Source organism: Poromitra crassiceps, assembly GCF_964638095.1.
Source record: "Poromitra crassiceps genome assembly, chromosome: 29".
In the NCBI taxonomy this organism is placed as follows: Eukaryota; Metazoa; Chordata; class Actinopteri; order Beryciformes; family Melamphaidae; genus Poromitra; species Poromitra crassiceps.
In genome coordinates this window covers 13,132,424-13,156,445 of record NC_139641.1, presented here as the reverse complement: position 1 = coordinate 13,156,445, position 24,022 = coordinate 13,132,424, and the positions used below count along the sequence as shown (strand labels likewise).

At 45.0% G+C, this 24,022-nt stretch overlaps 1 protein-coding gene across 2 annotated transcripts in view; it reads right to left on the bottom strand.

The window, feature by feature from the left end:
- Positions 1-1,488: 1,488 nt before the first annotated feature.
- The window catches only part of LOC310800158 (arrestin red cell), an 80,615-nt gene continuing 58,081 nt past the window's right edge, over positions 1,489-24,022 (bottom strand). Inside the window, exons 11-17 of one of the 2 annotated variants that reach the window (XM_083662744.1) lie at positions 23,584-23,656; positions 21,856-21,993; positions 14,632-14,715; positions 13,884-13,907; positions 10,713-10,789; positions 10,316-10,370; positions 1,489-4,357 (exon numbers count right to left, since the gene is read on the bottom strand). In XM_083662744.1, coding sequence (XP_083518870.1) covers positions 4,264-4,357; positions 10,316-10,370; positions 10,713-10,789; positions 13,884-13,907; positions 14,632-14,715; positions 21,856-21,993; positions 23,584-23,656 — 545 coding nt within the window. In that variant the 3' untranslated portion in view covers positions 1,489-4,263. The remainder of the gene's footprint in view (positions 4,358-10,315; positions 10,371-10,712; positions 10,790-13,883; positions 13,908-14,631; positions 14,716-21,855; positions 21,994-23,583; positions 23,657-24,022) is intronic. The other variant, XM_083662745.1, reaches the window with a different exon arrangement.

The following is a 24,022-nucleotide window of genomic DNA, read 5'->3' as shown; positions in this document are numbered from 1 at the left end:
TCTAACACTTGTTTGAGACGATCAGTACATCTGAACACCATCCCATTCGTTCAACAAGGAGCACAGAACAGGATGTAGGTTAGTTCATTTCACCTTTAATAAAAAAGAAAAGAAAACTAAAATAAAAATCTCAAAATAAAAAAGAATTACATGGCAAAACAATAGACTTTCTTCTTCAATGATTATGAGAATAATCATGGTCGCAATGAGGATACAGTAGAAGTAATAATAATCACAATAATAATAATAATAATAGGAACCATAATAATCATAAATTGTATCTTTTCTGGTTTACGTCCCACCAGCAGAAATCACTTCCTGTATTATAGACATTGACCTTTTTCACAGCAGCCATTTTGTGTCTAAAAGGCAGGGTAAACACAGGTGCAACCAAAACAATGTTTTTCTAACATTCATGTTTTGGTTGCACATGTGTTTTACCCTGCCTTTTAAGACACAAAATGGCCACCGTGAAAAAGGCCCAGTATGGCAAGCGTGTCACAGGCCGGGGGCGTGGCACTGCTCCAAATATTTTTCACACTTAGCAAAGAGAAAAACCCCACGAAGCACGAGAGAAGAAACAGAATCACAGCTGCTACGACTCACAGCACAGCGTCCAAAAAGAAACACCACATGCTCCGGATCGGCTCCGCGCGCCCGCACAGACGCGCGCGCCGCTCCGCAAAACATTTACATTTGGCAGTTTTTCTTCTTTTTCTTTACGAGAACAGAAAGTTAAGTCGGCCGTGTGGGCGAGGTGCAGCTTCAACAACGCACGAGGAAAAATAAGCTCCTTCACTTCCCTGACTGAAAAACGGTGTTTTTGTGTGGCAAAGAAACACGCTCGCCTGTGCGGGGGGGAAACACGCGTTGTTAAAGACAGACTGACGGCAGTTAACATAAATGTGGAAAAGCCACCCGAGAGATCTGCGCTGCCCCAAACTAAACTAGGCTGTGAAAAAGGGAGATTTTCTGGGGTATCGGCAAATATTCGTGCATTCCTTTATAACTGGGAACTGGTAATCTTACGACTTCAAAGGTCATGAGCTGGGACGGTGACGTCAGCAGAGCTGGTATTTCCCATTCCAAACTTGTTGGAGCCTCAGCAGCCCCCCCAACCTCAAAAATCCAAGATGGCTGCGCCGCGCAACAACAGTAGTTATAATCGTAGTAATGTTGTTTAGCACTTCTGTTTTGTTTGTGTCTCATTAAATCAGCTGTACACACAGCACTGCCTAACATCTATCTGTGTGGACATGAGGCTGCAGTGTTTTGTATGCGCAAAATGCCATGTTATCAACTGTTATTGCTAACAATGGCTAGCGACTGGATCTGACCAATGAACAGTGAACTTCCCAGCTCAAGTTTTCTGCAAATGGAACGCTAACGAAACGGATGTGACGTAATTTAGCCTCCACATCCCAGTTATTTTGTGATAAAGGAATGCGCCATGTATCCCCGCCGCCCCCCCCCCCCCCCCCCCGAAACAGATCTGTCAGGTCTGTGGAAGCTCCGCCTCCGTCAGTCATGTTGATCCACTGTCGATGTATGCTGCCTTGTGGAACAATGCTCATGCAGCCTATCTGTAAAGCAGAATCCCCTTTCAATCACATATCTTGAGGTAAAAAGTCAAGGGACCTCTTTGAAAATGGCCACGCCAGTTTTGCCCATGCCAAAATGTAGCCCCTTTCCTGACAAGCTAGCATGAAATGGTTGGTACCAATCGATGCCTTAGGTCTGCCAGTTTCGTCGCACACCAGATACTTCACTCTGGCTTTAAAACGGAACCCGCTGCAGCCATAGAGACACTGCATGAAATAGGCCACGCCCATAATGGGGGAAAGCTCTCCATTTACTTCCATACACCAGTGTCATTTTCCTTGAATTTGCAGACAACAAATGTAAAAAAATCAGCAATTAAAGTTTTTTTTGTACTCCCGAGCTAAACAAGGAAGCCATTTAGAATTGGCGAGAAGAAAACTGTGGATCTAGCTGTCAAGGAAGTAAGTTGGAGTGTTCATCTTCCGTATATATGATCTTTGTGTGCAACACGTGACATAGGAGAATGGCAGTCCGCAGTGTCTCTATTTGATTGACATCGGGAGATTAATGGGAGAAATTACCAATGAGGAGCCACAGCAGGAGAAAGGGTTAAAAACAGGGAGTGTTCGCAGGTGTGCTGTGACCCTGTAGTATCCAGGGGACTTTTATTTTGACAGCGTAGTCCTCTGTAATGGGCCTTTTTCACAGCATCCATTTTGTGTCTAAAAGACAGGGTAAAAACACAGGTGCGACCAAAACATTAATGAGGGTTTCCAACTTCCATTCCATTTAGATGTTCCAGTGCTGGGGGCCCTCATTAATGTTTTGGTTGCACCTGTGTTTAGCCTGCCTTTTAGATGCAAAATGGCTGCTGTGAGAAAGGGCCATTCAAATAATAAATGATAGGGGAGGGGCGGGGGACCTGGACAGAGAGGAGGATCAAGAAGCGGAGTAATACCGGCGCTCTGCCAGCGGGGGGCGGCGACGACGAGGCAGAACGAGCGGATGAAAAGAGAGGGATCTGCCGACGTCATTTTTGCCGCCTCTGTTTGTTTTCGCTAACCTGACAGTGCCAGATGGTTTGTTTTCACATAACCATCTGGGAACGAGTCGCTCGGGGAAACGGCAGGCACTTTTCAAAGAATATCTGGCGGGTGATTGGATGAACCATCTGTCAATCACAACTGACACAGGCTTACTCTCGGCTGGCGTCGCATCTAAAGCCCGCCCGTAGGATCTTGTGCAAATCCAGCTACCTCGCCACGGCTCGTTTTGCCCGCCATTGTTAGAATTTGGTCGGTTGTCGTTCAGGGTCATGTCTTAACGAGTTCGGACCGCGTTCAGCAGGAGTAACAAAGACAGGGTTCCTACACAAGTCTGGAAAGTATTTGAATTTGATCGTTTCCCAGGTCTTGAATATTTTGTAAATTTAAAAATAATTCTGGAAAATGTTGTTCAGGTCTGATACATAATTCTAGCATTGATTTTGTTGTAGAGCCACTTTGAGTCCACTGTGTGGGCATGCATCATATCAAATACCCTGCACCAAAATCACATCCGGTCAAGAACATAGGGTCAATATATTATAATTTAATTTAAATTTAATTAATATATAATAAAATATGGAGTTTAAAATGGAAAGCGTGTAGGAACCCTGCTAATCCTCTCACATAATTTGATATTTGTGGCTCTGAAGCACAGTCTTCATCTATACAGTGATATGACCTAGTTAGCAGGGGCAAGATGTCTATCTGCCTAAATCATACCAGACATCTTCAAACAAATCAAGGTCTGGAAAAATATGGAATGGTTTAATTGAAAATGTGGAGGACCGAAACTGCCGTTCATCGTATCTCAATTTGAGCTTCCATGACGTCAAATCTGCAATAGTGAAGATGTTCGTCTAGACCAGCGGTTCCCAAACGGAGGTACGGACTACACGTTACGCCTTTCCCAAAACGTCCCAGGGCTGTTTGGGATCTGACCCGCCCACACGTTGGCCCGAGGTTTAGCTTAAGAGACAAGAGTATGCATCACTAACGCGGTAGGCCTGTACCCAACTCAGAATTCTGTCGGTCGCATCGGATTTGGCTGTTCAATACAAATATTCAACTATTATAATTTTTTATGAGACTATCTGGCAATCCATTGGCATGAGCTTGTTAGATTTGTTTGTTTAATTGGGACTTGGTTTTACAGTATTAATAGGCTGATACTTAAACCAAAATAGGCTATATATCACGATCTATTGGGAGAAACCAAGCAATTCTATGTCAAATCAGACATTCAGCACCCCCATATAGGCGGAATGGAATGATCCTTGTTTCATAACCACATTTAGCAACTATTGGACCGTGGGATTGGCAGTCAACTCGGGGTCCTTCCGAAGCATTGTCGACTATTCCGGGGCCACCCCGACCACACGGCATCGTGCGGCCGGTCAACCAACTTAAAGCTCTGAGCTCGAGCGAGCGAGCGAGAAAACGGGCGGAGGAGAAGATGGGAAAACAAAATGGCGGCACGACAAAATGGCCCGAAGCAAGAGTGGAAGAACACTTCGCCGTCGGGAGTCGCACGCCCGCACCCCTCCCCTCCCACCAGCTGGGGAATGTAAGTGTGTGTGTGTGTGTGTGCAGGAGTGTGTGTGTTGTAAGTGCGTGTGTGTGTGTGAGAGAGTGTGTGTGTGTGTGTGTGTGTCTAAGCAAGTGTGTGTTGAAGGTTCTAGCAGTCTTCGTCCTTGTCGTCGGCCGCTCCTTTGAGCCTGAGGCGGGCAAAGTCCTCGAAGACGAAGTCATCGTCCTGGGAGATGCTGCTGCTGTGGGGAGGATGGAGATCTTAAATATTACATCATATTGTTGCCACCACACAACATATTCAGAGCCTGGTCAAAACCATCCTGATATCATGACCTCACATCCTGTTTCCATCCTGATAACATGACCTCACATCCTGTTTCCATCCTGATAACTGATGACCTCACATCCTGTTTCCACCCTGATAACATGACCTCACATCCTGTTTCCACCCTGATAACATGACCTCACATCCTGTTTCCATCCTGATCACATGACCTCACATCCTGTTTCCACCCTGATAACATGACCTCACATCCTGTTTCCATCCTGATAACATGACCTCACATCCTGTTTCCACCCTGATAACATGACCTCACATCCTGTTTCCACCCTGATAACATGACCTCACATCCTGTTTCCACCCTGATAACATGACCTCACATCCTGTTTCCATCCTGATCACATGACCTCACATCCTGTTTCCATCCTGATAACATGACCTCACATCCTGTTTCCACCCTGATAACATGACCTCACATCCTGTTTCCATCCTGATAACATGACCTCACATCCTGTTTCCACCCTGATAACATGACCTCACATCCTGTTTCCACCCTGATAACATGACCTCACATCCTGTTTCCATCCTGATAACATGACCTCACATCCTGTTTCCGTCCTGATATCATGACCTCACATCCTGTTTCCATCCTGATATCATGACCTCACATCCTGTTTCCATCCTGATATCATGACCTCACATCCTGTTTCCACCCTGATAACATGACCTCACATCCTGTTTCCACCCTGATAACATGACCTCACATCCTGTTTCCATCCTGATAACATGACCTCACATCCTGTTTCCATCCTGATAACATGACCTCACATCCTGTTTCCACCCTGATAACATGACCTCACATCCTGTTTCCATCCTGATAACATGACCTCACATCCTGTTTCCATCCTGATAACATGACCTCACATCCTGTTTCCATCCTGATAACATGACCTCACATCCTGTTTCCATCCTGATATCATGACCTCACATCCTGTTTCCACCCTGATAACATGACCTCACATCCTGTTTCCACCCTGATAACATGACCTCACATCCTGTTTCCATCCTCATAACATGACCTCACATCCTGTTTCCACCCTGATAACATGACCTCACATCCTGTTTCCACCCTGATAACATGACCTCACATCCTGTTTCCATCCTGATAACATGACCTCACATCCTGTTTCCATCCTGATAACATGACCTCACATCCTGTTTCCACCCTGATAACATGACCTCACATCCTGTTTCCATCCTGATATCATGACCTCACATCCTGTTTCCACCCTGATAACATGACCTCACATCCTGTTTCCATCCTGATAACATGACCTCACATCCTGTTTCCACCCTGATAACATGACCTCACATCCTGTTTCCATCCTGATAACATGACCTCACATCCTGTTTCCATCCTGATAACATGACCTCACATCCTGTTTCCACCCTGATAACATGACCTCACATCCTGTTTCCACCCTGATAACATGACCTCACATCCTGTTTCCATCCTGATAACATGACCTCACATCCTGTTTCCACCCTGATAACATGACCTCACATCCTGTTTCCATCCTGATAACATGACCTCACATCCTGTTTCCACCCTGATAACATGACCTCACATCCTGTTTCCATCCTGATCACATGACCTCACATCCTGTTTCCATCCTGATCACATGACCTCACATCCTGTTTCCACCCTGATAACATGACCTCACATCCTGTTTCCACCCTGATAACATGACCTCACATCCTGTTTCCATCCTGATAACATGACCTCACATCCTGTTTCCATCCTGATAACATGACCTCACATCCTGTTTCCACCCTGATAACATGACCTCACATCCTGTTTCCACCCTGATAACATGACCTCACATCCTGTTTCCACCCTGATAACATGACCTCACATCCTGTTTCCACCCTGATAACATGACCTCACATCCTGTTTCCATCCTGATAACATGACCTCACATCCTGTTTCCGTCCTGATATCATGACCTCACATCCTGTTTCCGTCCTGATATCATGACCTCACATCCTGTTTCCATCCTGATAACATGACCTCACATCCTGTTTCCGTCCTGATAACATGACCTCACATCCTGTTTCCATCCTGATAACATGACCTCACATCCTGTTTCCGTCCTGATAACATGACCTCACATCCTGTTTCCGCCCTGATAACATGACCTCACATCCTGTTTCCATCCTGATAACATGACCTCACATCCTGTTTCCATCCTGATAACATGACCTCACATCCTGTTTCCATCCTGATATCATGACCTCACATCCTGTTTCCATCCTGATATCATTACCTCACATCCTGTTTCCATCCTGATCACATGACCTCACATCCTGTTTCCATCCTGATCACATGACCTCACATCCTGTTTCCATCCTGATCAAATGACCTCACATCCTGTTTCCATCCTGATCACATGACCTCACATCCTGTTTCCATCCTGATAACATGACCTCACATCCTGTTTACCATCCTGATAACATGACCTCACATCCTGTTGCGCTCTACGTATCAGTCTGGACTCCCAAGCCGTCCGCAGTGGTTTCAGCGGCCGGGGAGTACTTGCCTTGGCAGACGACTCCTTCAGCCAATCAGCATCTCAAAATCTAATCCTTCAGCCAATCGTTTTAATTGAACTGCTCTCAGTCCAACACACCCGTCAAAATAGACACCAATACAAACGTGGTAGGGATGTCAGGTTAACCACAGAGAATAGTTTGGAGCGGTTACGTTTGTCGGTCTATAAATTAGGCGACTCTGCATAGTGCATAGTCCTTTCTCCCCCAGTCAGTCAACCGCTCCCCTCCCTGCTGCTACTCTGCTCTCAGCATTCGCAACACATATTTCGATATATTGCGATTTTTTACTTTTTCAACTGCAAATGATGTCCCCAAAGGAAAACTTTGTCAACATCTGGTTTATATAAGAACAATTTTTCAGTCTGTACATCTGACTTCAACCATTTTATTGCAGCAACATTGTCAAGTAGACAGACCAACAACTTTCATAAAGTCATGTCATAGTTGCATGCACCTGACAAACTGAACTGTTTGTTACAGTCTACTTACAGTCCACCTTAACTGGCTGTGTGTGTGGACTACTATACTTAGGTCGTTTTTGAACAATGCAACTTCACTTCACTTGCACAAAACATCTTGTGCAGCCCATTCAGTAACTGGGGAATTTGTAAATGACTGTTATGACAAAATTGTTACTGTTAAAACAAAATGAAAATATGCTGCCGTTTGTTTACTGCTGGCCTTGGAACTAAAGTTTATAGTAGCCCGGTGGCCTGGCATGGCATGGCCTGCAAAAAAAACAAAAAACATTGCAATATCGATACTTGGCGTCCAAATATCGATACAATATCGCCAGGCAAAATATCGCGATACTATGGTGTATCGATTTTTCCCCCCACCCCTAGTCGTTAGTGACAAATCTGGGGATTTCTCCTGGCCATGGGATACATTACCAGCAAGCAGCAGTAAGCCAGGCAATGACGATAGCTGAGTAGCATGTGCTTTTAGCACAGCTAAGTCATCAATGCTAACTATTTAGCATCAATGTTAGCGGAGGTTTAGCTAATGGTATTAGTATCAATGCCAGCAGAGAATTAGCTCTGTTAAAACCACATTTCCAGAGATGGCAGTGGCAAGAGAATACACACAGGCTTAGATAAGCGTCTTACCTACGTGTGTATGAGGGGGAGATTGTGTTCACAACATGTACAACTAACGTTACTTGCTGGTCTGTCTAACCAGAGATCTGAGGAACTCAAGACAGCCAGGATACCAGGGAGCGCTTGTAATATACACCACCGCAGCTGAGCGCATGCTGGAACTGTCACGAGCGGGCCGAGTTGAGGTGTTACTGGTGGGCACGTAATCGGTGTATGCCTCACCAGCGTGTAACACCGGTGACACCTACTACCGCGGCAAGCCTATTTTGCATTGAGTTTATCATCTCTTTGATAGTTACGTTATTGTTCATCCTGTCTGTGCTCGTAGCCTACTAGGCAGCACATACCCAAGTTCGCTTGTCACACAATAAATCACAGACATTTGACTTAAGAGGGCAATGGGCATGTATGCATCCTTCACATTCGCTAACCTGTCAGTCTTTGAACTGAAATCTTTGAACACGTCGGGATGCCTATCGGAAGAGAAAGAGCCTGGTTCGATGTTGAATCCGTTCACCGGCTTTGCGACGTAAGCAAAATACTTCCATATTTCGCTTTGTGCATCCGCTTTCTCTTTGGACGGCTTGCGGGACTGCTTGTCAGGGCTGCTGACTGAGGAGTGAAACTTGAGCCGTGAGCTGAGCAGAGACAGAGAGGGGAGGAGGTGAACTCGGCAGGCTCACACACACAGACAGTCGGAGAGCAGCTGCGGAGCCTGCGGCTGCACACAGGTCTCCTCCGCTAACAAACACCACAGTCGCAACCCATGACATTTTTTTTAAGTATCATACTAAATTAACGTGGTATATAGGGCTGTGAACCTTCACTGGCCTCACGATTCGATTACGATTCAGAGGGCTACGATTCGATTACGATTATCGATGCATCTCGATGCATCTTCAATCGATGCATCACTTTTTCCCCCCCAATACATGATTTATTTTTTCTCACTTTCTTTTTTCTCACTGTGTGGCTACTTTTAAAATCAAAGTGCATTTGGAATTGCATTGTATTATGATCCATAATTAAAATAAACAACTGCATGTACCGGTACTTCCATTATATTTTATTCGATTATTATTATTTTATTTTTTTAATAATCGATTTTTGACATTTGTGAATCGATGCAGAATCGTGCACGTACGCATCGCGATGCATCTTATAATCGATTATTTTTGACACCTCTAGTGGTATAGTAGCGTTTTTAACGGCAGGGTCCCGCGGGACCATTGTAGTAGCGGTATAGCGTGCATCCCTACTCACTAACGGCTCCCGGCTACACAGAATGAAAAAGGGTTTGAGAGGTCATGTGATCAGGATGGCTGACCAGGGCAACATATTCATCATATAACAGGCAGAATCCAAACAGCTGCTGAATCAATCCACTGCAGCATGGTCAACAATCGTTGACACACTCATCTTTCTAGCAATGCCATTGGCTGCTAGAAGGTAAACAACTTTTTTTTTTTTTTTTTCAGTTAAAGCAGCTACGAGCAAGATTTTTGATTGTTATTATTAAACAGTATAATTACAATATTGATGCATCACATCTTACCTATAATAGTAGCTGAGACCAAAGTTGTGTGAATCGGAGATTGCTCTCTTGATGATTATAGAGTCTGTGTCTGTCTACTAACCTCGCGTCACCAGGCTCTCTCTGTCTATCTGTTTACCGGCGGGCCGGATAAACCCGGAAGTGAAACAAAACGGTTTACAGCAGCTGCCTGCCTTCAACCGTTTCGCTCTGCCTAGCAACAGACCATAAACACGGAGAACGCCATGCAGGGGCTTGCTACTCTCGCGAACATCTCTCGTTATATTCTAACAGTTTGTTTGGAAGTCATTTTGTTATTTTGTGGTTATGGCCGAAGTGGCTGCAGCAAACCGTTTCATTTCACTTCCTGATCTGCCCCGCGGCCGCACACAGACTAATCGTCAAGACAACACTGGCCCGATTCACTCGGGGTTCAAGCGAGACTACTCGGCGTTGGTTTCGTCTACTATTAGAGGTAAGATGTGATGCATCGATATTAAATTTAGACTGTTTAATAACAATCGAAAATCTTGCTCGTAGCTGCTTTAAATGAAAACAGTTGAGAGGTTTTCATAGTTACAGCCGTTTGTCTCTGTGAACGGGACAACAGCCACATCAGAGTGTGTGAGTGAGTGGGTGTGTTTTGCAGGAGAGGTGGCTCAGTACTCACTTTGTGTCAAATTCTATCAAATTGGTGTCGATGGGGGGATCCAGCTCCGGCACAGCTGTAACACACACACGCACATACACACACACACACACACACACACACACACACACACACACACACACACACACACACACACACACACACACACACACACACACACAAAATAGCATGTCAGATCATTGTTTCCATGGAAACTGAGATGGTGTCTCCATGGAAACATGCATGATAAAGAAGGAGTCTGACAGAAAGCCCTCTATAGAGTAGAGCAGGTTGTAGTTTGGTCCGTGGGCCTAACAGAACCTAACAGAATCCCAGGTGTGTGTGTGTGTGTGTGTGTGTGTGTGTGTGTGTGTGTGTGTGTGTGTGTGTGTGTGTGTGTGTGTGGTTCTGAACCCACCTGACTGTGGACGGGACACCGGCGGCTCCACAGGTTTGGGATGCATTAAGACGAACGGAAGCTCCACCGACACATCTCTGAGAGAGAGAGAGACAGAGAGAGAGAGAGACAGGGAGAGAGACAGGGAGAGAGAGAGACAGGGAGAGAGACAGAGAGAGAGAGACAGACAGAGAGAGAGACAGACAGACAGACAGACAGACAGACAGAGAGAGACAGACAGAGAGACCGAGAGAGATTGGTGATGTCATTCATGCACAAATGACATCACTGCTTAACAACTGAACTCAAATCAACTCGACTCTCAATTAACTGCCAAACTAAATGACATCAATCACATGGATATGTGAGAGTTCATGTGTAAAATAAATCAGCATTGTTTTTCAGTGAAGCTTTCCTTTGAAATCTGATTCATCCGAATTAAAGCAGGTGGGAAAAATCTGTGATAACTCTCATTTTAGATGATTGGATTTAAAAAAATGTATCTTGAACCAAATCACTTTGATACGAGCGATCTGCTACCCCGACATACAGATCTCTGTTTCCAGAAGAACACACACTAGTCAGACTTAAATCATGTTTCAAATCACAGACAGACTTCAATCTGATTAGCAGAATCTGATTAGCAGAAATTAGTGTGTCTGTCGTGTGTGTGTGTGTGTGTGTGTGTGTGTGCCAGTGTTGTAGTCAAGTCACTCTATCTCGGCGACTCTCTCGAGTCCCCAGTGTTCGAGTACGAGTCGAGTTCACATTACCTGAGTCTGAGAGGCCATTTACACCTGGCGCTAACATGTGTTTTCTGTGATCAGATTGCAATCAGATTGTGTTTTATCACTTGAAATGCCACGTGTAAACACCCCCAAAACGCAATGAAGAAGGATTGCAATCTGATCGGCCAAACCACCTCCGGAGGTGGTCAGGGATGCATTGTGTACACATTGAACACAAGTGTAAATGCAATGTGTCCTCTCAATCTGGATACACCAACTTTATGCGGATTGAGAGGACAACCATTTCTGCCATCTGATTGCAATCTGATTGCAGAAACCACATGTTAACGCCAGGTGTAAATGGCCTCTGAGTCCGGAGTTACTGAAACTGAGCATGAATCCACATGTAGGTGGAACACACGTGCCAGGCCTTGCACAAAATTGAATGATTAATGATAAGACGGTATTGATAAAGCTATCAATATCTTATGGCAAAAATATTAGGGCCTATTATTAGAAGAAAAAACAAACATCTAATTTGGTTCAGATTTCAAGAATCGATTCGATTCCGATTCACAAGGTTCCGAATCGATTAATCCCGATTCGATTCGATTCGGATTCGATTAATTTCAATATCGATTTGGTTAGTGATACTAAAACATGTTTTTTGAGCTGTAACCTGAATTACATGATTGTCCAGTTATGTAACACAGGGTTCCCAACCTTCTTTGCGGCAAGGACCGGTAGATACATGGGGAAAAAAAGTTGCGGACCGGTTGTCAATTTGAATGCTTACTTTTAATTACTCACCAGGTGGTGACAAAGGGTAAATAACAGCCTTTTCATCTGTCAATAAAGACACTTTCACAATTATGCACAGTGATTTGATTTCAGCCTATATAATTTCTAAAAGTAGATATTGATGATCAAACATTTCCATTCATGTAGCCTACAGTATTTATGTTTTTGTTTCAACTACAAACATAAATAAACGTCAACTTGAAACTACCACACACAGCCTATAATATTATAGCCTATGTTTATATATAAAAATAAAAATAAATCGATCTCTGGACATATGAATCGATATCAAAGGATTCAAATAAAAATTGATAAAAAATCAGAGAACCGATTTTTTTAACCCAGCCCTACATCTAATCTCAATTAACAAGTCCAAGTCCCCATCTCCAACTTCCCAGTCTGAATGCATGAATGCTCAAATCCAAGTCCAAGTGAGCAGTGCTCAAGGTCAAGTCAAGTCACAAGTCCTGAAAATGAGACTGGAGTAACTACAACACTGGTGTGTAGTACAGATCTGAGATTCTCCTCCAGTTCATTGGTAACGCTGATCACAGATCAGAACATGTGGCTGTATAAAAGATGGACGTAATCACAGCTCCTCAAAAGTGAAGCCAAAAGATCTGGATCGCTCCCTGGTGAGTGGCTGCAGCAGTAGAGGTCATAAAGTGCCACCCAGTACCTGTAAAGCAAACTTATGTCTGCCTACATATAAATCCTGACCTTTTCCCAAAATACTGCTGGTTCTGTACTGTTGGTATTTGGTATCTGATGTTTGCAGTGCGCTATAGACCTTATTCGCTAACCCTGGATGGCACCATATTGTTGACATACCGTCCTGCAGCTGACAACTAGTAACGGCCTTATTGTCGTTTCTGTTCCATTACAAAATAGCGATGGTGATGACGGCAATAAAAACCCCACAGTTGTTGTTTGTGTGCTGCCGTTAATGCCTGTAATAAATAAACAAAAAAACGAGGTGAACAGACTTTGCTGTGAGGAGCTGTCAGAAAGTTTCACCTGTCTCTCCTAACTATCCACACATCTCCTGTGCTGCTGACGTATCCTCCGTCTCGCTCCCTTCACGTCTGAGGACGGTAGAGATAGAAACAAACCACGGGGACTTTATTGCTGTCATTACTACAGCCGTGTGTAACGCAGGTCACCATCCGAACACAATTGGAACGATACAGGTAACCCTAACGGCGGCTAGCTTCCTATAAACGCTGCTCTTACATAGGCTGTCACTTAAGAGCTGCAGCGCTATGTCGAGAACATGGCGGCGGTGGGCGTGCCCGTACGTGAGTGACGTCAATCGAATAAGGTCTATAGGGGCAGAAACTTGACGCACGTCAAGTTTCGCTCCCTGTGCGTTTGGGGCTTACGACGTCATGATTGACAGCTGTGACAGCCACTCTCAAACCTCAGTCAGACGGCGACACGGCTGAGGAGGGGGCGTGTCCCGCATGGCCGTCGTCCGCCCGACTACTCTACTGCACAGACTCCGCCTCCAAATGACATCACACAAGCAAGATGGCCGCTGGGCAGAAACGATATATTTTGGCTTCACTTTTGCATAGCGGTAGGAAGTGGAGACGTGTCGGCCATCTTTTATAGAGTCAATAAATCAGACCCATGGACATACAGGCTGGCCAGTCACAGTTACCTGTCCAACACGCCACGCAGCAGCCTGGGGGGGGAGGGGATACGGGGGGGGGTACAGGCAGATGGGCACACAGACAGACAGACAGACAGACAGACAGACAGACAGACAGACAGAGGGGGAGACACAAAAAGCCAAAACAAACAAGAGAGGGAAGGTGAAATGAAGAGCTGAAAACACAAAGCTACAGCAGCAGTATTACACAGTGAACAGCAGAGTGCAACCCAAAAGGGGGGATGATGCAGCAGGACATGGCAACCACAATGGGTAGGGTTAGGGTTTAGTAAACAAAACACAACATCATAATTATAGCTAAGTAGTTAGGTGCTCTTTTTAATCGTTTTTAAATTGTATTTCACACACTCTTTAGGCCAATTTCACACATTCTGGAAATCATCAATGTCCCGCGACCCCCCGAGCCCCACTTTAAGAGCCGCTAAGAGAAAGTTTCCAAACCAGCCGCCATGTTTTTTCAATTTGAAGTACGAGACGTGTTCGGCATATGGAAATGGGCGTGGCTTCTTCTCAGCCGGGTTGGAACAGACAGCTAGGACAGGTGTCATGTGTGTGAGCAGCTGTGCAATGCATTCTGGGAGCACTGCTGCGGTGTATTTTGAGAGATGGCCGCTACTCATTTACATAAAGTTGAGCTTTAGTCTACTTTATGCAAACGAGGGCTGTGTGTGTGTGTGTGTGTGTGTATAGTCTGCGTGTGTGTGTGTGTGTGTGTGTGTGTGTGTGTGTGTCTTACCCTCCACGGGACACCACCAGCTTGACTTTGACTCTGTACGACACCAGGATCCCAAGAACCTCTTTGTTGGTCACATCCTTCACACTGCAACACACACACACACACACACACACACACACACACACACGCACACGCACACGCACACGCACACACACACAGTTTAGTAATCTGTTTATTAGTTTATTAAAGCAGCTACGAGCAAGATTTTCGATTGTTATTAAACAGTATAATTATAATATTGATGCATCACATCTTACCTATAATAGTAGCTGAGACCAAAGCCGTGTGAGTCGGAGATTGCTCTCTTGATGATTATAGAGTCTGTGTCTGTCTACCGGCGGGCCGGATAAACCAGGAAGTGAAACGAAACGGTTTACGGAAGCTGCCTGCCTTCAACCGTTTCACTCTGCCTAGCAACAGACCATAAACACGGAGAACGCCATGCAGGGGCTTGCTACTCTCGCGAACATCTCTCGTTATATTTCTAACAGTTTGTTTGGAAGTAATTTTGTTATTTTGCGGTTATGGCCGAAGTGGCTGCAGCAAACCGTTTCATTTCACTTCCTGATCTGCCCCGGCCGCACACAGACTAATCGTCAAGACAACACTGGCCGATTCACTCGGCGTTCAAGCGAGACTACTCGGCGTTGGTCTCGTCTATTATTAGAGGTAAGATGTGATGCATCGATATTAAATTTAGACTCTTTAATAACAATCGCAAATCTTGCTCGTAGCTGCTTTAAAAAGGATCCCCATTAGCTACCGCCTAGACGACAGCTAGTCTTCCTGGGGTCCAAAACAAAAACGCATTACATGACAGACAAAAATTAAAATACAAAAACACACGGTAAAAGAACAGAAGAAAGAATAAAAAGCCAATCTAAGTTGAGACAGACAATAGCGTGGTCAGCTTAGCCCTCTAGCTGGCCAATAACCCAAATATTAATATATTGTCTGTAATTCTCTATACATTAGAAAACACGACATAGAAGAAAAAGTGATGTGGTCGTTGAAACCAACCGATACAGAAACAGTTGTGGACGTTATAAGTGAAAGTAAGAACCTCAGCGGAGAAATGCTTTTTTTCCACACTGCCTGGCAGCTGGTCAGGTAACCAGGGAGTTCCTCAAGCCCCGGTGGCCGGTGATTTCTCCGCCTACTGGCCTCTGGCCTACCGGTTACTTTATAGATTTAATGTTTAGTGAGTTGAGGCAGGCTGTATTAACTGCACGAATCTGCCGGACTCGGTCCTCGGAGCCAGTCACACACACGCACGCACGCACACACACACACACACACACACCCACCCAATCGTCATGTGTGCGCGCACACACACACACTGATACTTACGCTTAAATTAACACACTCATATTGCAAAATGAATTTAGGCCCTCGCTGTAATACTTCAGAAGTTGAATTTGAAGTTCAGCATTAATACATTTGTCATTTTTTGTCTTAGATTTACCTTTGTGTGTTATTGCAATATAAAACTACATAATTGAGAATCGATTCTAGATTCTGGAGTCGAGAATCGTTGGAATCGAGAATCGATTCTGGAATCGGATCATGACCCCAGGAATCGGAATCGGATCGGATCGTGGCTTAGCCGGATCGGAGCACCCCTACCCATTAATATTTTTGTTTAAAGCATTTTTTTTATTTATCGCAGGTCATATCGTCATCGCAATATTGAACAGTGTTATCGCACATCGCAGCTTTTCCTCATATCGTGCAGCCCTACATCCGACCTTCACTGTCAAAACATGTAAGGTAAGCAAGCTACGTAACTAACGTGCTCTGATTCAGCTTTTGAAAGATGAAATAACTTAATTAGCGATTGCACGGTTCAAGATTCAAGATTCAAGATTTTTATTGTCACTCCATGGTACAAGTATCACGTGTGAAATTCTTGTGCTGTGGACTCCGTTTACAACATAGTACAAATATAACAGGGCATATGAGTGCAGGAAAACAACAAGAGACACAACAAGCAATAAGGCAGTAGAGTGATAAGACAAGTCAGAGACAGTGGCATATTCACTGCACATAGGTGCACATGTCGTGAGCATACTTTAGACGTGCTTAAACATTTTAGATTCGGCGTATTTGACATACAGGTGCAAATAGCATATTCCTTATTAAATATACAATTAAACTCGGCGTTCTAAATTCGGCGTATTTGACATACAGGTGCAGATAGCATATTCCTTATTAAACATACAGTTAAACATTAGACATACGTAATGGTAGCAGCTACAGTGCGGTACAGTACGGCTACTACACTATTTGTGTATGTTAAGGAGGTTAATAATGTTGTTTGTGCTTTGGTCCTAACTAACGTTATATTGACTTGACAAAAATGACCTACCAATTGCTTCATGTGCGGTCTCCTGTCTGCTCGGATCAACTTTCACTCTCCCACCCGTCCATGTCAGCATCGGTTCCATCATGCATTTCATTTCCAACAGGCCCTTCAAACCGCCGCTTGTATGAGTTGGGCTAAGTTAAAATGAGCTTGCTGAATATGAGTGAACGCTGGTGTTTTATCTCTCTCTCTGCTTATTGCCTTTCTAGCGATTAACGCTACCGCGATCACCACTATCTGGCAGGTTGCGGTCAACTTTTTGAGTAGAACTAATCGCAAGTGGCTCACTTTTTGGCAGCATCGCCATTCCTGTTCGCTAAACTACGTTAGCTTGTTGTTTAGGGCAGTGGTTCTCAAATGGGGGTCCGGGGACCCCCAGGGGTCCGTGGCACTTTGCCAGGGGGTCCGCGAAAAGTTTTCAGGAAAATAAAAATAAAAACCTTTTTTTGTGCAAAAGCTTCATAGTTCAACGGAAATATTGTATGCTTTAAATCTAAAATGGTTCATGGATTATCCATGAACCGACAGTGGATTATCCATGAATGGATTATCCATGAACAATTTTAGGATTACATTATAATCTAGCAAACCTATCAATTTAAAAGTCAAGCACGTTACAATTAAGCTTAGCCCAAAATCACAAGTCAGAATGAGGGGGTCCCCGGTATATTTTCTATCTTGTAAGGGGTCCTTGGCTGAAAAACATTTGAGAACCTCTGGTTTAGGGACATCTGGTGGTCGAGCCACCACGGAGCAACTGTTTGTGTTTGCAATAGACACTTTTCACGGGGGCCATTTTGTGTCGAATAGGCAGAATAAACACAGGTGCAAGCAAAACACTAATGAGGGTTTCCAAATTCCAATCATGGAAGTTTGAGACATTTAATTGTTCATCATTGTAAAAACCACAGCACAGTAAAGAGGCTGTGTAATTTGATGTTTTCTTCATACAGCTAGCCTCTTAACCGCTGTGCCATGTTTTCATATACTTACGCTAATATTGCTTCCCACAAAGGAGGAAAAAAATTCACCACATTGCAACGCGTATGCAAATGTGATATGCAAATTAGCCGTTTGACCGACACGCTTAACCCGAGCAAAGATGTTCTCGGCGGTTAAACGGTTAACGGTCGACATCCCTAAATGCATTACACTTTCACTAAGCCCGTTAGATCTATGGTAGATTTAGTCGACTAAAATCTTATGATATTTAGTCAACTAAAACTAGACCGAGGGGCACTTTACACGAGGACGGTTTCCTATGGTGACGGGGAATTATTGTATCGTTAGTGCCTCGCTTTTAGACGGCGACGGCGAATTTGCGCTTAGGAAACGACACATTTTGAAACCGCCCTCCAGAGTGGAATTCTTGGTGACGCTGCCCGCTCCATGTAATCGCTTTGACACGGCTCATTTCAGGAACTCTGACGTGCCTGCACACGTGACACACGCGATGACCAGGGCCGGCCCTAGCCATCTGGGGGCCCTAAGCAGGATATAGATCAGGGGCCCCCTCCCAGGGGCGGGGGTTTGGGGGCATCCGCGCTGGAAGTACTTTTAAGTAGGGGGTGCTGTAAGGAGGGGACTCTCGGTGCTGCCCGCTAGGGCAGCGCCGAAGAAAATGTGACGTTTTTGGACTTTTAGCCATATTTAGAAGAATATTTAAAACAAACAAACATGACAATGACGCTCGTTTGTAGCCCTATCAGTGTCAAGCAAGCGTGTAGAACCCAGCAGCCATAGGGGTTGCCAGGTCAGTTAAACCAGGGGTTCCCAACCTTTTTTGTGCCAAGGACCGGTAGATACATGCAGGACCGGTTGTCAATTTTAACTCATTGAATGCCAATGACGACAGCTGTCGTCAATTCAAATACTGACGTAGAGTGCCAATGACGACGGTTGTCGTCAATTGCGTTTTTTGACGGTGGGACGTGGATCAATCCCTGATACATCTCTGGTACAACTATTGTAGCTATTGGAGGTCTATAACCTATTTTACAGAACCCTTAGGTGGCGACAGTGCTCTCCACATAACAGAAAGGCAAGGAAAAAACAAAGAAGAAGTCGTTATGGAAACGGAAATCGCATCGCATCCGTATGCATCGATATGCTGAAGCACGTTACTGCAGCTGTGCCTGCAGCAGCCAATCTGCTCCCACAATTGAGCCGCTCTGTGTCGGTTGCGACAGCACATCCGCACATCCACACCGTGGAGTTATTATTCTCAACTGGAAGCATCGTTGCCGGTGACAAACACACGCGGAACGCTGTAAAAAAGCTGCACCCTTCACTGTGCGCACAGCAAACTCACCACAGACAGGAGGAGGAGTGTGCAGTTGAGGCGAGGCGGGGCGGGGCGGGGCGGGGGGGGGGGGGGGGCACGCAGAGCAGCACGCAACACCCAGACAGACCCAGGCAGCAGGACAGGATTGACAAACGCAAGCCAGAATATCCGATGCCCACCAGCAGCAAATCAAGACCAGCAAGAAGCTGCAACCAGCAGCGCACGCAGGGGCCAGCGCTGCTGGTTGTAGCTAAAAATATTATTCTGCCAAACAAAATTCCCTGGCCTAAACTGTTTTATTGAAGGAAATTATTTTTGAGGTGTGACTACATTAGAAAAGATTAGCTTCAGAGTCAGTGTGTGCTTGAAATGTTTAATTTCACAAAAGGCCAATTATCTCAGCTTCTAGAAAAAAATTGCTGTTTTTGGATGAATCAAGCTATCTTCTCCGGCTCATAACTAAAGAACGGAAAATGGGATCAATAAACTTTTTTTTGCAGATGATAGAATAGAGTCTCATCGTTCTTTGTGCGTGTTCAGTGTTTACATAGTAATATCACACAATATTCTGTGGGCCTCGAGAAATCACTGAAAACGCTCTGAAACTCTGGCACTGGGAGCGTCCGTTCTCCAAAAGTGGCTGGCACTCAATGAGTTAATGGTTTTAGTTACATATATATTTACTCACCAGGTGGCGACAAAAGGTAAATATCAGCCTTTTGTGTTGTATGTAGCCTACAGTATTTATGTTTTTGTTTAAACTACAAACATAAATAAACGTCAACCTATGTTTTAACTACCACACACAGCCTATAATATTATAGCCTATGTTTATTTAAAAAAAAAAAAAGAAAAAAAAAGAAAATTGGGGGGGGGGGCCCCCCCAACTCCCGGGGCCCTAGGCAGCCGCTTGGTTCGCATTATGGGCGGGCCGGCCCTGGCGATGACGTCATAGCCGTGCGCGAGTTACACAACAACATCAGTCAGGAAAACAACACGAAGAGAAGCAGACATGGATCTTACGGTTGTGCTCTCGCCATGGCTGTAATTCTGTTCAAAGTTTACCGCTGCTGTGAGAGAAGTGTTTTAAAAGGAAGTCGCGGAAGTATTTATAGGCTGACCCGGTCCCCACTCTCCAAGTTGTGGAGCGACGAGCAACGCCCCGTTGACCATCACACTGCCACCTAGCGACCTGGCATGTACATTACGGCGTTTTAAAAATTCCACAGCGCTCATGTAAACAGGGAGAAGGTGTGAAGGAAAAGGTGTGAAGGAAACGCTATTGTGTCGTTTCTTCCAGAAACTGTCCTCGTGTAAAGGGCCCCTGAAACTAGAACATTTCAGAGGACTGAAATATGACAAAAAGTAAATAAAGATTTGCTGTGAGAATTAGGGGTGTCACGGTACACAAAAGTCACGGTTCGGTACGTACCTCGGTTTTGGGGTCACGGTTCGGTACGAATACGGCATGGTACGAAAACGGGGGAAAAAAGCAACAAATCCCAAATTCTGTTTTTTTCCCTTTGAATATGTCTGAATTCTGCTTTTTACGCTATTTTTACCATCAGAAATAGTGTCTAATATGTGGGAATGAATAAATGTCCACTATTTAATAAGATCTAGGCAATCCACACAAAAAGGTTTTACTCTAGAGCAGTGATTTTCAAAGTGTGGGGTGCGCCTCCCTCTCAGATGTCTGTATTCCAGCTGTTTGACAGGGCAAAGGCATTTCCCCCCACTTTAAATCTTTATTGTACACAAGTTTGTAAACAGAGCGCATGTGTGGAGTAGCCTAATACTCCCACCAACCCCTCCCCCTGTTGTATTTGTTTTATGTAGCATTTGCGTTTGATGTAAGCACTAATTTGGAATCCTATCTAAAAGCGGCCACTAGGCGGCAGTATTTCTTTAGTCAACGTCAAAATACCTACATGTTAAGTAGAAGAAGAATAAAACGGCAGAAGAAGAAAAACTTCTAAACCCTGTTGAAAGATACCCCCACTGTCTGACAGACAACGGGGTGGGTTTCACTTTCCCAGTAAGTACGGGAAGGAACCCTGTCAGCGCCTTAACGTTATTGGATGTGAGTTTTGTTTAGCATAATATGATTACGTTCGGTCATCTAATGGATTATTGGAACATGACAAGGAGTCATCCCCTCTTCCTTGCTTGTCTGCATCCGCAGATGTCTGGTTGAGTCTGCTTGACCGCATCACTCATCCCACGCGATGTAAGTTGCTCAAAGGACTTTGTCGCGGCTACGTAACGTTACATTGGCAAGCTTACCTCGTTGGCTTGATGTTGACAGAATTTGCAAAACAGCTTATCGCCACAAAACGTCCCATTCTGTGAACGCGGATTTCTATGGCCCTTGTGTTGTTTTGGTGTGTCTTCTTCTGTGGCGTTTAATTCAATTCAATTCAATGCCGTTCAAACAGCGTTTAGGTGCTTCTGGATTTGACGTATTCGTCGTGTCGTTTCATGTACCGTGAAACGACGTACCGTGAGGCCCGTACCGTAAACTCACGGGACGAATACATGTACCGTGACACCCCTAGTGAGAATTGATCCTTACATGGTGCTGGAGGCCAGGTTGGTGTCTTCGTGCTTCAGCTTGCCGTCCAGAGCCAGCCCTCTCTTCTCTCTGTTCTTATCCAGCGTGGGGGTCAGAGTGTACACCTTACAGAAGGTCGAGCTGGAGGACACCTGGTCACTACACACACACACACACACACACACACACACACAGTATAATAATGTATAATAAATAAATGGCCTGCATTTATATAGCACTTTTATCTTACGCGCTTTACAATCAGTAGGTACATTCACCCATTCACACACCGATGGCGGCAGGTTACCACGCAGGGTGCTGGCACACCAACGGGAGCAATTTGGGGTTCAGCGTCTTGCCCAAGGACACTTCGAACATGCAGACTTGGAGGAGGCGGGAATCGAACCACCGACCTCTTTTATCTAAAGCGATTAGTGGACGACCCGCTCTACCTCCTGAGCTACAGCCGCCACTGAAAGACTGAAATTCAGTTTAAAAACACTTCAGCAGAGGACTCCTTTTCTTTATACTCTACCAGTCAACAGTTATTAACGTCATTGTTTCGGCTGCATTATCTTCATCATCGTCTGTCTCTCCACTGTCCACCACCAAGCGTTCACACCCAAAGCGCTTTTTTCAGTCAGAACGCTATGAAAATCATGTTGAGAGCGCTTCCATTGTGCACAAAACACAGCACACGGAGCTTGTTTTTTTGTGCTCCGTTTGTTTTCCCCCTGCAGTCGCGTGCAGCACAGATCAGAACACAACGACCACACGGACGGTCGCCAGCTGCTTTTGTCTGTTTGATGTTGTTCACTGTCAACATGAAAGCCAGATTATTGCTAATTCTGGCAGCAGCGGAGGTTGAAAATCCCTCGGGAGGAGAAAAGGTAGGAAGAGTGAAAAAGACGATCAGGGCGCTTTTCCTCAATGTTCAACTTTTTCAGCTTAAAAAGTAAACGCCCACAGCACTCCTCCAAAAACAACAGACGCCACCAGTGCTAAAAGCCAGGTGCGTTCATTAAAAGAGGAGCACGTCTAGCGCGTCCTTACATAGAGAATGAATTGCAGAAAGACGTTGGCAGCTCCAAAAACGCTATTGGTCTGAATGGCCGACAGGCTGTGCATGACAGCTGATGTGTTTTGCAGACAAACACAACTTAATTTTCCCCCCTTTCTGTTTGGGTGTGCCAGCTGCCTGTGTGGGTGGCATTTGCACACCCAGGCGCACCCGTAGCTACGCCATAGTATTAGGCATGTTTCTCCTTCCCATCAGGATGTGGGCTTTTCTCTTGGGCATACATCTCTGTCTAGTTGGTTTGTTTAAAAAAAAATAACCCTAACCCTAACCCAAACAGGCAAGATGGCTGTGTGTCGCAACTCACAAACTGCGGTTAAAACCCTGATGGCGATGCATATTCCGAATGCACTGTATGTATACATGTCCAAAGAATGCTCCTAAAAGCTGAATAATAGCGGCATATCCCACGTCTTAATCGGAAAATGCTAAATTCAGAAAAAGGCCAAATTCGGAAAATGCAACTGGACTATGCGGTTTACATGACCCTTCACAAATTCAGAATATTGTCACTTTCTGAATAATGGTGGAATATTGTGTGCATGTAAACGTCACTGTCTGACTGCTTGTTTTAGTTGACAGTAATAAACTCATTATCCTGATGAGTTGAGGATAATCAGGTACAATTGCTGCTGCTCAGGACGGGCAGCAGAGGGTGCTGTTGTACTCACTCTGCCTCCAGCTGGGCCACCGGGCACTTGTACTGAGCCGTACTGAACAGACAGATATCTGCATACTGACGCACTGAGAGACAGAGAGAGAGAGAGGAGGGAGGAGGAGGGGGGGGGGTGGAGGGAGAGAGAGAGAGAGAGAGAGGAGGGAGGAGGGGGGGGGGGGGGGGGTGGAGGGAGAGAGAGAGAGAGAGAGAGGAGGGAGGAGGAGGGGGTGGAGGGAGGGAGAGAGAGAGAGAGAGAGGGAGAGGGGGTCACTGTGCTGTCACACCTTTATATCACTAACATGAAATGACTGGAGAGAGAAAGAGAGAAAGGAAGGAAGAAACAAGAAAATTAAGAAATTAAGAATTAAGCCCAAATAATGCTTCGTGTAATGCTTTGTCTCTTCACACTTGATTTTTGAAGCGTTTTCTGAAAATCGCGTTAAAAAAACAAA